Raw genomic sequence first — 17,025 nt, 5'->3', positions numbered from 1 at the left:
ATATGTGTGTGTGTATATATATATACGTGTATATATATACATATGTGTGTGTGTATATATATATACGTGTATATATATACATATGTGTGTGTGTATATATATATACGTGTATATATATATATGTGTGTGTGTATATATATATACGTGTATATATATATGTGTGTGTGTATATATATATATATACGTGTATATATATATATATATATCTCCAATGGAGTATTACCCGGCAATCAAAAAGAATGAAGTCTTGCGATTTGCAACTACGTGGATGGAACTGGAGGGTATTATGCTAAGTGAAATTAGTCAGAGAAAGACAAAAATCATATGACTTCACTCATATGAGGACTTTAAGAGACAAAACAGATGAACATAAGGGAAGGGAAGCAAAAATAATATAAAAACAGGGAGGGGGACAAAACAGAAGAGACTCAGAAATATGGAGAACAAACTGAGGGTTACTGGAGAGGTTGTGGGAGGGGGGATGGGCTAAATGGGTAAGGGGCATTAAGGAATCTCCTGAAGTCATTGTTGCACTATACGCCAACTAATTTAGATGTAAATTTTAAAAAATAAAAAATAAAATTTTAAAAATAAATAAAGCAATGATCATAAAAAGTGCCTCAGTCAAAAGCGAGTAATTATGACCATTCTTAAAACAAATGAAAAACAGAAAATATTAGCAAAGAAATAGAAGATCTACAAATGAACCAAATGGAAAATATAGAACTGAATTATGCAATAACCAAAGTTAAAAACTCATAGGACAGGTATCTTTCGTTTGGTTTTCAGACAGACGGCATTCTCTAATCGTCACTTTTGGTCAGATTACTAAGAGGTGCTGTTCAAAACGTCATAATACCTGAGTTCAGCAGAAACCGCTTACAATTGAGAAAATGCCGCCTCTTGAAACGGATATAGAAGTGGAAACTGAAGAGGTTTTAAAGATGGACCATCATATGGTACAGGAGCTTACAGACCTATGCTCGAAGATAAAGAGGCTACTGTCAGAGCACTTGGAAAAGTATAAGAGAATTGAAAAAGAACGGAAACGTGCAAACCCGGTCAGTCACAAAAACGAATTACAGAAATAAATGAAAAACAAGAGAAACTCAGCATGCGGAAAAAAAGGGAAAAGATAGAAGAGACATCTACAGAATCTCTCCAAGAGTTGCAATCCATGCATAATAAGAATACCTGAAATAGATGGCAAAGCAAATGAAGCAGAAACAATAATTCAGGAACCAGTAGAAGAAAATTTTCCAGATTTGAGGGACTAACTAGATCGGCAAATAGAAAAGCTCATAGGCTACCAGTAGAACTTAACGAAAAGAAAGCAACACTTTGGACATACCCTAGTGACGTTAAACTGGAAGATAAAGAAAAAATTCTACAAGTATTCAGAGAAAGCAGGTTACTTATAAAGGGGTAAAAGTCAGACTGACCTGATATTTCTTTTGCAGCTCTAAATGCCAAAAAGACAATGAAGCAATGTCTACAGAGGTTTAAGGGAAAAATAATTTTGAGCCAAGAATTCTGTATCCTGCTAAGTTATCATTTCTATACGAGGGCAACTGGAAGACATTCACAGATATTCAGGAGTTAAAGTATATCACCCAAATGCTGTCCTTGAAAAATTTGTTAAATGATGTTGCTGCAACCCATAAACACCATAAGTTAAAACAATTCGATTGTAGTGAGACAATTGTATGAAAAAAAAAAAGGGTAAAAAAAAAAAGTGGGTAAGCATTAAAGCTAGTTAAACATCATTAAGATTAAAGTGTTAGCTGTAGGGTTATAAGACTAAGTGCAAAAATATATTTGTAAGTTCAATCTAAAATTTCAGTTTCTCTCATTGTAAACTGAAAGTGTGGTAAATGTTTAATTTAGAAAGCAAGTGCTGTTATTTTTAGTATGTAATGTAGATAAAGATATGCATGCTCTTCAGCTAAACATAAGTAAAATAAAAGGGCTTTGTCAGTGTGGACAGGACACATAGAGTAAAGGCAATCCAAGTGTTAATCTGACAAAATGGGAAATCAGTACAGTTTTATGTCCTCTATTTTTATTATAGAGGGGGAAAAAGTAACAAGTTTATCTATAATGTGAATACTGTGTAAAAAGAAAATTTCTAAATCCCTGGTTGGGGAGGTGGTAGATGAAAACCTTGTTTTATGTACATCTGGTCCAGGGAAAATCAGTAGTTCCTGCTTCATATAGTAGTTCATTATAAGTAAATTTGACACTGAGATAAGGTTCCAGGTAAATTATAGTATACCAGTTTTACGGATTGGAGAGGAAGTGTGAAAAACAGCAAGGAAACATAAAAATTAACATAAAAATAGATTGACAGAGGTGAATTATCACACTCATAGTCAGGCTAAATACCTCTGTTAAAAAGATTCAAATTGGGTCAAAAATCAGTCTCTGAACCTGAATGTTCACATTTGTACAAAACAAAGGATAAAGGAATTTAAAGATAATGAAAACCATAAGTCATAAAAATTGAAGTAGGAGCAACGTTTTTATCACAATTTAAGTTATAACAAAGTATAAAACTGTAGTATGTAATATTTAAGCTTTATGTGGTAAATAACATGGCATTCATATGTAAAATGATCAGTATGTGAGTGGTAGTTTTACTGATGTATACATAGTTATTTTAATTGTAGACTTAAAATTGTTTCATTTTATGTACTTAATAAAGTAATTCTTAACATAAAAAAAAAAAAACTTGTAGGACAGACTCATCAGAGCTGACATAGGGAACAATCAGTGAATTCAAAGTCAAATTGATGGAAATTACCCAGTTGGAACAACAGATAGAAAATAGACCACACACACACACACACTGCATCTCTTAAAAGAGCAAAAGGATAAAATTGGAATACTACAAACAAATCTGTACATATAAATTCAGCAAAATAAATGAAATGGACAAATTCTCCAAACTACAAACTACCAAAATTCACCTAAAATGGAATAGATATTCTGAGCTGCCTTATAACTATAAAAGAGATTACATTTCTAATTTAAAGGCTTTCAAAAAAGAAATATCAGGCCCATATGGTTTCACTGGAAAATTCTACCAAACATTCCTCATTCTACCAAAAAAATCCTCATTGATTTTACATAATTTACACAATTTTACACAGTCTCTTCCAGAAAATAAAAGAGGAAGGAACACTTCGGGTAATCAGCATTACTCTGATACCCAAAGCAGACAAAGACACTAAAAACAAAACTATAAACCAATAGCTATCATGAATGTAGATGCAAGAATTCTCAATAAAATATTAGCAAATATAAACCAGCAATATATAAAAAGATCATATGCCATGACTAAGCAGGATTTATTCCAGAAATGCAAGGGTATTCCAACAATTGTACATCAATGTAACCCACCATATCATATAGGTTAAAGAAGAAAAAAAATCCCATGATCATATTTATCGATGCAGAACAAGCATTTAACAGAATTCGATGTTCATTGATGATAAACACAGCAAATTAAGAATTGAGGGAAATTTTTTCAACTTTATGAAGAGCATCCACAAAATATCTACAGCTTACCTATCATACCTAATGATGAAAGAATGAATGCTTTCCCCCTTTAGACTGGGAAAAAAGGCAACGATGTCCACCCTCACTACTCTTATTCAGCATAGTACTGGAAGTTCTATCCAGTACTAGACCCAGATCAGAAAGAAAGAAGTAAAACGGTCCCTAATTGCAGATGACATTATTACATACATAGAAAATCTCAATGAATCTATAAAAAAAGCCCTAGAACTAATAAGTGGGCTGAGTAACATCACAGGTACAAGGTCAACATACAAAAATCAGTCATATTTTTGTATACAGAAATATAATAAATCTAGAAAGGAACACACAGAAAATAAAATTTTAAACACAATACCATTTACAATCACTTCAAAACACTTGGAATACCTAGGTATAAATCTAACACAACATGTACAGGATCTGTAAGATAAGAGTTACAAAGTGCTGATGAAAGAAATCAAGACCATCTAAAGAAATGGAGAGATATGCCTGGACTGGAAGATTCACCACAGCAAAGATGTTAATTCTCCCCAAGTTGATCTATAAGTATAACACAATTTCTATCAATCTCAGCAAGATTTATGTAGGGCTAGACAAGCTTATTTTAAAATTTGAAAAAGAAGTATAAAGTGGTAGGAATCACTCTACCCAACATTAAGACTTATCATGTATGACATTAGTAATCATATTAACACAGGGCAGTGGAGGAATAGCTATATGGAACAATGACACAGAATAGAAAACTCAAATATACCGGCACAGATACACTTGACTAATTTTTGACAAAGGGATAAAGAAGTTCAATAGTGGAAAAATAGCCTTTTTAACAAATAGTGCGGGAGCGATTGGACATCTGTAGACAAAAAAAATTACATGTACCACAACCTAAACAATACACCATACAAAAAAATTAATTCAGATGGATCATGAATTTAAATGTAAAATGTAAAACTATAAACTTTTAGGAGAAGCACTTCAGAATCTCGGGCTAAGCAGAGAGTTCTTAGATATAATACCCAAAATACAATCCAGAGAAGAAAGCATGGTAAATTGGACTTAATTGAAATAAAAAATTTGTGGGGCATTCTGGTGGTGCAGTCAGTTAAGCATCCGACTTCGGCTCAGGTCATGATCTCACAGTTTGTGAGTTCCAACCCTGCATCGGGCTCTGTGCTGACATCTCAGAGCCTGGATCCTGCTGCTTCACATTCGGATTCTGTGTCTCCCTCTCTTTCTCTCTGCCCCTCCCCAGCTTGTGCTCGCTCGCTCTCTCTCTCTCTCTCTCTCTCTCTCTCAAAAATAAATAAATAAACTTTTTTAAAAATTGAAAACTTTTGTGATATGGAAAACCCTTATAAGAGGATAAAAACACAAGCTACAAACTGGAAGAAAATATTTGCAAACCACATATCCAGCAAAGATCTTAAATTTGGAATATTAAAGAATTCTCAAAACTCAGGTTAAAAAAAAAATCATCCAGGGGTGCCTGAGTGGCTCAGTTGGTTGAGCATCCAGCTTTGGCTCAGGTCATGATCTCACGGTTTGTGAGTTCGAGCCCCACGTCGGGCTCTGTGCTGACAGCTCAGAGCCTGGAGCCTGCTTTGGATTCTGTGTCTCCCTCTCCCTCTGCCTCTCCCCCACTTGGGTTCTGTCCCTCTCTGTCTCTCTCTGTCTCTCTCTCAAAAATAAATAAAATGTGGGAAAAAAAAACTGTTGAAAAGCTGAAACTTTTAAATAGTGATAGTAACAAGAGTGAGGATGTGAAGCGATTGGAACTCTCATGCATTGTTAATGGAAATGTCAAATGGTACGTTCCCTCTAGGTAATTGTTTTTTAGCTACTTATAAGAACTAACAAGTCTTACTTACTGTTTGAATCCACAATTTCCCTTAGACATTATCCCAGAGAAATGGGAACTTATATTTACATATAAACCTATAAGGGGCACCTGGGTGGCTCAGTCGGTTAAGCATCTGACTTCAGCCCAGGTCATGATCTCATGGTTCATGGGGTTGAGCCCCACATCAGGCTCTCCGTTGTTAGCACAGAGCCTGCTTTAGATCCTCTGTTTCCCCCTCTCTCTGCCCCTTCCCTGCTGGTTCTCTCTCTCTCTCTCTCTCTGTCTCTCACTCAAAATAAATAAATAAACTTTTTTTAACCTGTACATTAACAAACATTCATAGCAGCTTTATACATAATAGCCAAAAACCAAAAACACATCCTGAGTGTCTTTCAATAGGTAAATGGCTAAAGAAACCTGGCACTTCTGTGCAATTAAGTACTACTCGGTAACAAAAAAGAAAGGAACTATTGATATATGTAACAACCTGAATGGATCTCAAGGACATTTGGCCTAGTGAAAAAAGCCAATCTCATAAGGTTACATACTATATGATTCCTTACATGTAACATTCTCGAAAAGACAAAACTATAAAGATGGAGAACAGATTAGTGGTTGCCAGGGGATAGGAATGAATATAGGACTTAAGAACTATAAGGGAATACCCAAGAGAGCTCCTTTGTGGTGATAAAACAGATCCCTCTGTTGATTGGGTGATAGCTAACATAAATCTGTATTTGGGATAAAACCACATAGAACTATACACACAGACATAAACACAAATCAATGCTTGTGAAATTTGTGAAAACTGAGTAAGATCTGTTTATATTTTACCAGGGTTAATTTTCTGATTTTGATATTGTGCTGAAGTTATATAAATTATATATTGCAGGAAGCTGAGTGAAGGGTACAAAGGACTCTACTATTTTTGCAATCTTTGATAAATGATTTCAAAAGAAAACTTTTTAAAAAGTTCTTTTTTAAAAAATATTTTGACTAGATTATGAAACAGTTAAGTAGGGCAATGTATTAATGTATTTCTACAATGAACTTACTTGCATTTATGTTATCCCAAATCTTTCCAGAGCTGACATTAATAGTTCTGTTCCAGTAAGAAAATGGAAATAAGTCAAGCATGATATTTGGAATAATGTAGAATGAACACAGGAAAAAAGCTTTCACTAGATGATCCCAATAATACTATGATATTAGTAATTATATTAGAAAAATGGAAGTATAAGTGATTACTTTTTCTTCCTTTTTTAAAGAAATATGGGTAAATTATTTTATAATAAAAGGAAATGGTAACTACATAGAGGAGCTTTCCTATGTAAGGCATTATGTTAGGCTTGTTACATTATCTGATTTGTTCCTTGCAAACAAAAACTTTAGATATATGTTATTGGTATTGCTGTTGTACAGAGAAAACAGGATATCTGAAAACTTAGGTTGTTAGTCTGAGCTTTACTAATCCTAGTAATTAATAAACTGAAGACTTGGCATCTGAGCTTCAGAGCCCAGTGCTCTTCTACTATTTAACGCTCATATGGAGAGAGTTTATGATATGTTAAGTTAGGAAAAACCATATAAAATGTATGATTATCACAACTGCAAAAAACTGTGTGCATTTAAATGACAATAGCCAGGGTATTAGGGAAATGGGATTATGGGATATTTTCCTTTAAAAAATTTTAATGTTATTACATTGTTATTTCAATTAAAATGTTTTGCAATTCTAATTTTAAATATTAATTTTTTTTCATGCAAAGTACTTTCATATTTCCCCTCTCTATATATTTACCTTGAAATAAGACAGGTTAGCTATAAGAAATGACCACAGGGGCACCTGGGTGGCTCAGTCAATTAAGTGTCCGATTTCGGTTCAGGTCATGATCTCTCAATTCGTGAATTCGAGCCCCACGTCGGGCTCTGTGCTGACAGCTCAGAGCCCAGAGCCTGTTTTGGATTCTGTGTCTCCCTCTCTCTCTGTCCCTACCCCACTCATGCTTTCTGTCTCTCTGTTTCTCTCTTAAAAATAAATAAACATTAAAAAAAATTTAATGACCACAAAATGAGATACAGATATGAAATCAAGGACCTCTAAATACTGCAGAATACTGTGAATAATTATATTTTTAATGCCTTAGTCACCTGTTGTTTTGTGCCCTTGGACAGGCTTTGTTTGGGTTAAAATGTTTTCTTTGTAAGCTAATATATTTTTTAAGGAAATTTTGTCTAAATGAAATCCAGATTTTTAAAAAAATCCTGGTGCTTTTCAGTTCCTTAATTACTGAGGAGTTATATAGTATACTAGGTTACTAAGCATCCAAGAAATTCGTGGTAAAAAAGCTTGAATGAGGAAAAACAACTTATTAGATAGGATTCTGTCACTGTTTATTCCAGTTAACAGTCATACTTTGAAGTATGCTTACTTACGTGCTTCATCAGATAACTATAATTACCTGACAAAGTTCAAATAGAATTGTAATCATTAAATCAGAAAGCATTATATAACAGATGCTTTCATGCTATCCAGGAATCACTTCTGCAATGGCAGTTCTGTGTGCTTTGAGAAAGATTTTCTAACTTTTAGAAGCCTTTTCTGTCACTCAGCCTGGGCAGCCTGATCCTATAGAGATTCAGAGACAGCAACAGGCTAAGAGGAGGGCTCTTGCCAAAAAACGAGCTCAAGAACAGTTCAGACCACGAACACCCGAGCCCGTGGAAGGCAGAAAGCACGTGGATGTGCAGACAGGTATGTGACCATGCCATTGGCATCATGCCTCCTTGGTTTGCCCAGTTTTCTAAGTCCGTCCATTTTTATTTGGCTTTTCCATTATTTACATATCTGTTATGCCATGCAGTACTGCTCCAATCACATGGTAGTAGGAGTCCATTCATTAAACAAATTCATAGACTATGTTATTACATCGGGTATGAGATGGGGTTAGAAAAGAATTTGATGACCAAATTAATTCTGTCTTAGCCCTTTTCACATACTCGTTTCCCAAACTGTGATTATTTCTCCCTTTTTCTTTTTATAGCCCAACATGAATCACAGCTGGGACCTACAGGAGGAGAGAGCAGGGTAGTTCCATCTTGGCACTTTGTCTGTCTTTTAAAAGGAGTGAACTCATCCAGATCTGAGTCCTCCAACTCTCTCACCCCTGCCTTTTCTGTTCTCTGCTTTTAATCTCCTCTCACTGCGCATATTCCCCAGGGCCACACAAGCTCTGTGGGGCCAGTGCCAGGCTTTCTTGCTTGTCTGCCGGTTCTGAGCTAGGGAGGATTACCTGGACCTAGAGGTCCCAGCTGTGTTGTTGTCAGAATCTTGGTAATCAGACAATACTTGGTGTTTTCCTTGGACTGATGTAACTATTAAGGATTCACCTTGGGGCGCTTGGGTGGCTCAGTTGGTTGAGCGTCCGACTTTGGCTCAGGTCACGATCTTGTGGTCTGAGTTCGAGCCCCACGTTGGGCTCTGTGCTGACAGCTCAGAGCCTGGAGCCTGCTTCGGATTCTGTGTCTCCTTCTCTGTCTGCCCCTCGCCTGCTCATGGTCTGTCTCTCTCTGTCTCAAAAATAAGTAAAAACATTAAAAAAAAGGATTCACCTTGCACCTTGTCAAGATGATGAGTGGCTTCATCAGTTATTTCTGGGTAGTTAGGGCAAATGGAAGAGAACTATTTCATGCCTTTTCCCCCTACCCTGGGGCCAAGTCTAGAATGAGGATATGTCTGTAATTAGGCAATATAGTTGTAAATGTGTAAGAGCTAAATTTTAGTGTTTCTTTATACCAGCAGAATATTAAATGATACAGGAGCAACTACTTTGTGTTGAGTTTTCCTACGTCTCAGAAACTATTCCAGTCCTCTACGTGTATCTCCTTTCTTTATTATTAGAAGGACTCCTTGTGATGGTAATTATGATCCCTTTTACAGATAAAGAAACTAAGGCTCTAAGAAGATGTAACTTCACTAGGTCCTATGTTCAACATATGACTCCAGTTCTCATGTTCTTTGCATGATAACCACGCTGACCTTGCCTCACATAAATTATTCCTAAGGTGAAATCTGTTTTCATAAGCCTGCTTATAATCTATAGCCTACAGGGAACATCAAGTAACATAGTGACATGGTGCATAATTTTTTAAATATCCAGGAATTTCCAAATCTTTACACATTTACTATCTTAGAACTCAGTTATATAGGTGGATTATTAACTTTTCATCCCCAATTATACTTTGCATCTTACAAACATCTAGGCCTCATGTTCTCCTTTAGTTCTGTTTTCAAGTACAAAGCTCAGTGCTTTCTCAACATTCAATAAATGTCCTAGCCTGACTAGCCCTTGGGTCTTCCAAATACATAAAAATGCTTAGTACAATATGTGAATTTAGTCCCACATTTGAGCTGGTCCATTTCTGATCCATTTAATTCTGTTTTGAAGGAGCTAAAGTTTCAATACACATATATGCTTAAAAGAGACCAGAATTTCAAACTCAATGCGTATGGTATTCTCTTAGAAATGTACCTTGAAGAAATTGCTGACCGCATAATAGAAGTTGATGTGGAATGCCAAACAGATGCATTTTTGGACAGACCACCAACACCACTCTTTATTCCTGCCAAAACTGGCAAAGATGTGGCCACCCAAATACTAGAAGGAGAGGTACAGTACTTTATCTGGACTTCCCTCTATCTTCTTTATAAACAGGTTAAGTTAGGTTTAGTTAAAAGCTTACAAACCACGTCATAATCAGAAAGATTCTACTTATTGGATTTCTTTCCAACTGTACTTATAATAGTTTTATCCTGAAATAGCATATTCTGATTTCTCCTCTTTGCAGATCAGAAATAAAAATCATTAGAAATATTTTTAGAATGTCTGCACTTTGATTTTTGTGTGTTCGCATACTTGATTAATGTCTGAATACAAGGCAAATTTGTACCAAATAAAGAAAAATAGCCTCTCTGGTATAAGATACTGGTATAAGAGGTCCACTGTTAGCTGCTTGTAAATTATATGATTTTCATTAAGATAATCTCCCTATGTTAGAAAAAAACTAAAATAATTACATTTTCATATCAATGTAGAATACATAAATAAGCCAGTTTATGAAATGGAAGAAGAGAAGCAATGCTTATGTGCATAATGACTTGAGTGAGATTTAAGACTTGAAGGAACTTGAAAGAACTTCCATTGAAATTGAGAAATAAAATAAGTCTTCACAAACTACATCCAAGGGTATAGCTGCCTCTAAACCCTGGAGAAGAACCATCAAAATGCCCTTTATTCTTGTTCCTTAGTTCTTCAAAGTGTTAGTGAAAACTAACCAGTAAAAATTGAGTCAAAAGGGCAAAAACTGAGAAACACAAGGATATTTCTTTCAGGTTTCAGAGTCTGCTCTTAAAATTATTGAGTATCAGGGTTCATTTTGATGGCTCTGTAGGTCTTTATATAATTTGGACTCAAACTGATTTTTGCCTGTAAATGAAATGCTTATTCTGTGTGCCCTGTGGGGCTGTGTTGAGTGTTGGAAACCATTAAGTAAAGCACCATCACAGCATCTATAGCACACACAAGATCCTCAATAAACAGTATCCTGTCATGACTACTTTTCTGGATGTTGTTTCTTTCAGCATTTGGTTCATGACTCAGATTTTAAATTTGCTTTGTTTTGTGTGTTTAAGCTCTTTGACTTTGATCTTGAAGTTAAACCAATGTTAGAAGTCCTGGTGGGAAAGACCATTGAGCAGTCTCTTTTGGAAGTAATGGAAGAAGAAGAGTTGGCTAACCTGCGGGCCAGTCAGTATGCATACGAAGAGTTACGCAACGTCGAACTTGCTGAAGTCCAGCGACTTGCAGAGCAAGAGAAACGACACAGAGAGGAAAAAGTATAGAACTCTAGTTTTCTTTCTTAGACAGTCTTTGGATGTTTAACAGATCATGTTCTGAATCACACGTAGTATGTCATAGAGCTAGAGATCTTTGCAAATATGTTAGAAAAGAGTTTGTTGCTCAGTTATCTCCTATAGATCACAGAACTTTTACACACAGAAGCACATTCTTTAATATCAGCTTACGTATATGTACCTAGAGTTGCCAAAAGTTTCTAAATGTAATTTTAATTACATTTGTAATTACATTTAATTTCATTCGTAATCACATATGTCCTGACTGAAAGGCAGTCTTACATATCAAGATTCCTAGCAAAGGAAATGTATTGGTTTTTCCATAATCAGTGGCAGAAAAGTAGAAGGGAAAAGTGGACTAGATTGGGGATGGGTGTGGTGGAGAAGCAGAGGATCCAGACAGAATTCTGGGTCTTTTTTCTCAGTGGCCAGACCCTTCTCTATACCCTAGGGATTCTCCAGAACTTCTTTGCATAATATTGCTTTACATTACAAGTTTTTAGAACTTTTAATAAGAAAAGTTCTAGGATCTAGTTTTTAAAATATGACAATAACCTTCAATTAGGAAATGATAGGCTCAGTCATCTTTTAAGACTTTTTCTGGGTCTGGTAATAATTGTCGCTCTCTGTTGGACACCGAATGTATAAATTATGCAGAAGTAACTGAATACCTAAAAGAGTTCAAACAATTTCCCAAAGAGTCTCATTCACAGCACAGAATAGCTTAGTTGTTGGGATATTCCGCTCAATACCTAATTAAATTGACTTTTAGTTTTTCTCCAAAATGAATAATTAATTGCATAAAGGGCATAGGGCTTATGGTAGAGATTATGCAAATGAAGACCATTTGTTCACAAATGTAAAATGATCAGTGGCAGTATTAGCTTTATTGAAATAATCAGTGAAATGCTCATCAAAGGAAACTTCTTATTTACTATTAGGAAATATACTGTGAAAACAATGAAGAATACAAATCGTCTAAATTTATATTTACTTAAATTCTGAAAATAGACTTAATAAGAAACTACGTTAATTTTCCCACTTCCACGTGGGAGCAGAGAAGGTGGTTCATTAGCTCTATAGATATCCTACGGTCTACAAAAAGCAACAACAAAAAAGGTTTATAATTTTCAGAATTTTATGAATTCAAAGAATCATTACAAATGACACAACTCGTTGGCCCAGGTACTTTAAATGAAGATATCTGAGCAACTATAATTTTCATATTGGTAGTTTATTATAATACTAGTTGCTAATAAGAGTTATATATTATTCTTTGCTAACACCCATACGGTCAACCGTGCACGTGTTGAAATTCTTCTGCTTAAAAATGGATCAGCAGATGAATTTCACCTGAAGCTCCATCCCTTGTTTGACTTCTTGTTTGAAATTCTCTAAAACCTTCATGCACCATTAACGGATTCCTCGCTGTCCACGTTTTGATCCAAATCCGCGTCCAGATTCTTGCGCTCAGCACACGCGGCGCTGGGGGAGGACGGCGCGGCTGAGTAACCGTGTGCGGGCGTGTCTTGTGCGTGCAGGAGCGCCGGAAGCGACAGCAGTGGGAGGTGGTGTACAAACACAGCGAGACGGCGCAGAAAGTGGCGGCGCGCGTGTTCGCCCAGCGGTACCTGGCCGACCTTCTCCCCTCGGTGTTCGACAGCCTCCGGGACGGCGGCTACTTCTACGACCCCATTGAAAGAGGTTTGTGGGGTGTTGTCAGGTCACTCTGCTACTGTCCGCTTCCTCTGAATGCTTCCAAGTAATCCCGTGCCCGTTTCCATTCGGAATTGGAATCTATCCTTGAAACCAACTCTGAAAGTCAATTCGAGTCGTGTTAAGTTAGTACTATTGCTAATGAGAGGTATGCTAGAAAGACCTGGACGTGGCTTTTGCTGAGAAGCAGCACTGGGCAGTAGGAAGAACTAGGACCTGATGTCAGAAACTTGAGTGCGGGCCCCAGTTTCATCCTGGGTCAGCTGTATGACCTTCAATTTCCTCATGGGTGAAATGAGGATTATTTAGGAGCTAAATGTCAAAATATGTGTGGAACATGATGTGTATAAAATATGTGTGTACGTACTTGTAACTTTTTCTCAGCTGACTCCCGGTTCTGCTCAAAAACCCTTAAAGTCATCATTCGCTTAGGTGTGGACACCATCCCAGGGCCTGTGTGTGTGACACTCCTAGGTGTGGGAGATAAAAACAAGGAGACCTGTCTCTGCGCTTAGACAACCGCACCTGTCAGCTCTCTGTCCACCCTCTGAGACCCACCTCTCAGCTAGTCAGGCCAAATGAACAGTTTCTCAGAGCTGCCCTCCTTCCTCACTTTCAGAAGCATTTAAATTCACAAAATGTGTACAGGTCCTATTTCAAATGGCTAATAGTATTTGGGGGCAGAGTTCAGTAATATTAATTTTCACTGGTTACAGATTCAATTCAGTACACATGCATAAGGGGTCAGATTACAGACAAATATTATTAGTGTATGTTGTACTTTACCATTTCTGTAGTATTTTTTATACATGATAGCATTGATACCAGTAACCCTGGGGGGTAGATAGAGCAGATCAATTCCCATTTTTCAGAAGTAGAAACTGAAGCCCAGAGAAGTTAAATACCTTCTCCCAGACAGGCAGGGAAGCCATTAGGTCTGGGACTCTGACCCCAGGTCCAGTGCTCTTCCTGTGCTTTGTTGCCGCCTCCTTGGGGTCTAGCTAGACTGCTGTTAGCCACACAGAGTCTGGTAACCTTTTTTCCCCTCATGAATTGCTAAAAAAAAAAAAAAAAAAAAAGTCACAGATTATTGAGAAGCTTGCAAATGAGATTCATGCCTCAGATCAAAAAATTATTTATAGTAGTGAATATAATATTCTATTATACTCTCTATTGTCACCCCATTGAAAAGTAACAGATGCTACCCCCTCCCCAAAAAAGCTATTTTGAAACATTAAAATGTATATTGTAATGGATCATATTTTTTAAAAGGCTTACACATCAGATTTCCATTTCAGTTTGAACAAATTTATCACTAATGGAAGCACCTAGTTTCTGACCCATTTCTAGATGGCCTTGTTCTCAGATACTCTCTGACCCTTGGTCAGCTCCTCATGGGCTCGGGGCTTCAGATGGGAGCATTCTTTTTATCATCTTGGTTCAGTCCCAGATTTATATTGCATTTGGATTGGAGTTCTGCTCCCAGACCCACATCTTCCTCCCCACTCCTGAACCTGCCCCCTTGTCTACCTCAGATTGTACCTGTGCAGTCAGCTCCAAAGGCTTGGACTCCAAGGAAGGCTTCATAGTTTTGAAAATACTATTTTTACTGCAATAGAAAGGAAATGGACCAAAACATACAGAGAGAATGTGGCAAAATTAATGCTGTATAAGTCTATTTGATATTTTAAGTATTAAGAAAACAGTGGGGAGGGGGGTGTGCTGGGTGGCTCAGTGAGTTAAGCATCCAGCTCTTGATTTTGGCTCAGGTTATGATCTTGAAGTTTGTGAGATCGAGCCCATGTCAGGCTGCACACTGACAGTGCAGAGCCTGCTTGGGATTCTCTCTCTCTGCCCCTCCCCTGTTCTCACATCTCCTCTCTCTCTCTCTCTCTCTCTCTCTCTCTCTCTCTCTCTCTCTCTCAAAATAAAAACCTTAAGATAAATAAGTAAATAGAACTGTGTTAATGAGCCTTCAACATTAGGGGGAAAGCACAGATTCTTCCTATCTATAATGATTCATAAAAATCATTATAATGAAATTATAATGAATTTCATTATAACAAAATTAACTTTTTTTAATTACAGATATTGAAATAGGATTCCTTCCATGGCTAATGAATGAAGTTGACAAAACCATGGAATACAGTATGGTGGGAAGAACAGTGCTTGACAGTAAGTTGTTTTATTTTATGTAAAAGTCATTTCTGAGGCTCCTGGCTGGCTCAGTCAGTAGAGCATGCAACTCTTGATCTCGGGGTTGTAAGCTCAAGCCCTGTGTTGGGTGTAAAGATTACTTTAAAAAAATTTTTTTTTTTAAAGAAAAGCCATTTCTGAAATGTTCCAGTAGAAAGAATGAATAGAAGAAAGATGTTAAATTTTATAGTTTTAGTTTTTAAAGTTTCATTATATCAATTGTATTAACAAAAGCAAATATTTTTACCCTCAATAATACTTTTGGTTGTTGTATAATTTGGTCAGAATCAATATCTTCTGTCATTACTTTATAAATGATATTCTGGTAAAACTTGCATTGAATGTAATTCATATTCAGTGCGTTAAGTGGCACAGAAGTTAAATGTGCCGATATCGTATAAAAGGTTACGTACAGGGAAGGGATGAGGCCTGGTGAGTGCTTTATAGTCCTCTGTAAGTCAGCATTATAACTACCCAAATCCGAACAGTCAGTGATTTTTCCACATAAAATTTTTCAGTGTTGATTCGTGAGGTGGTTGAGAAGAGACTGGCTGCGTATGAGCAGAGGGACGACCAGCCCCCGGCCGGGAAGCCTAAGGACGAGCTCGGGGGGTCCGGGAGGACGACAGAACCACCAGTGGGTTATGAACTCCAGGAACAAAGCACAGCACAGCCACAGAGGCCACTTCTGGGAAGAGACTCCCTGCAAAGAACACCAGATGATGGAAGGTATATGGAGAGTGTGTTAGCCCAAGAAACGAAGCTCATGGAAGAAGGAGAGTATGAGCAAACAAAAATAAGGAAAACCTCGGGGACAGAAGTGCTACAACCAAGGGCAGACTTCCAGCCATGAAACCAATCAACGGCCAGTCAGCATTGCAAGCAATCAGGTAATGGTGCGCAGGCCCCCTCAGGTTATGGAAATTATGTTGCATTTACTCAACATGTCTTTTTGTCTACTGGATTGGACAAATCAAATATGTTGAAATAATAAAACTAATTAAAATGAAACTTAATTCATTTATTTACTGGTAGACTATCTAGAAGCTATACTGTAACTCTAATGAGAATCATGTGTATTACAAACTTTACTGCTAATATAACTAACAAATATATTTTTTCTTAATTTTTCTAATTTTGTGGGTTAGTTTTTTGTTTTTTTTTTTTTTTTTTTAGTATCATATTTCATGTTAGATATCAGTGCTGTCAGCCAGTAAGCCTTTTTCTTCTTTATGGGAAAACCGTTTAACCTATTCCATGCAAGAAGAATACCTAACTGTTGTGTCACTGAAAGCTGTAGTGCCCCCTCCTGGCAAGGACAAGAAATATACCCTTATTTGTGTCAAACTAAATAGATGGTTGGTTACCCCTTCCATCTGCAATATTCAGGTAAAGCCCAAGAGTCTACAAATTGGTAATATGCGCTTGTCCATTTTTTTCACATTTCTATTAAAAAAAATTCAAACAATACCAATAAAGCTAAAGTCTCTACTTGCCCTTATGCAGTTCCACTCCCCTCCTCAGTATAATCATTGTTATCATTGTTATAATTAGGTGAGTACCTTCTAGGCCTTTTTCAAGATATACATATACATTTAAAACCTAAAAATAGAGGGGTTGACTTTTCTTTATATAAATGTAAATGTATAGTTTGCATTTTTCACCTAACAATATATCATAGACCTTAAAGGTTAGTACATATAAATCTCTTTTTTAAATATGGTAAGATATTATATGTTATGACTATATTGTAGGGAATTCACATTTGACTTTTCAATCTAAACGTGTCTGAAGAGTT

General features: G+C 36.6%; 1 protein-coding gene across 1 annotated transcript in view; it reads left to right on the top strand.

Moving 5' to 3' along the window:
* Positions 1–16,238, top strand: part of RSPH3 (radial spoke head 3) — a 27,154-nt gene extending 10,916 nt beyond the window's left edge. The window contains exons 2-7 of the mRNA XM_049654679.1: positions 7,990–8,156; positions 9,926–10,071; positions 11,094–11,297; positions 12,857–13,019; positions 15,120–15,206; positions 15,746–16,238. Coding sequence (XP_049510636.1) covers positions 7,990–8,156; positions 9,926–10,071; positions 11,094–11,297; positions 12,857–13,019; positions 15,120–15,206; positions 15,746–16,080 — 1,102 coding nt within the window. The 3' untranslated portion in view covers positions 16,081–16,238. The remainder of the gene's footprint in view (positions 1–7,989; positions 8,157–9,925; positions 10,072–11,093; positions 11,298–12,856; positions 13,020–15,119; positions 15,207–15,745) is intronic.
* The last annotated feature ends 787 nt before the right edge of the window (positions 16,239–17,025 follow it).

Source organism: Panthera uncia (assembly GCF_023721935.1).
Source record: "Panthera uncia isolate 11264 chromosome B2 unlocalized genomic scaffold, Puncia_PCG_1.0 HiC_scaffold_24, whole genome shotgun sequence".
In the NCBI taxonomy this organism is placed as follows: domain Eukaryota; kingdom Metazoa; phylum Chordata; class Mammalia; order Carnivora; family Felidae; genus Panthera; species Panthera uncia.
This window is presented reverse-complemented; position numbering and strand designations above follow the sequence as displayed.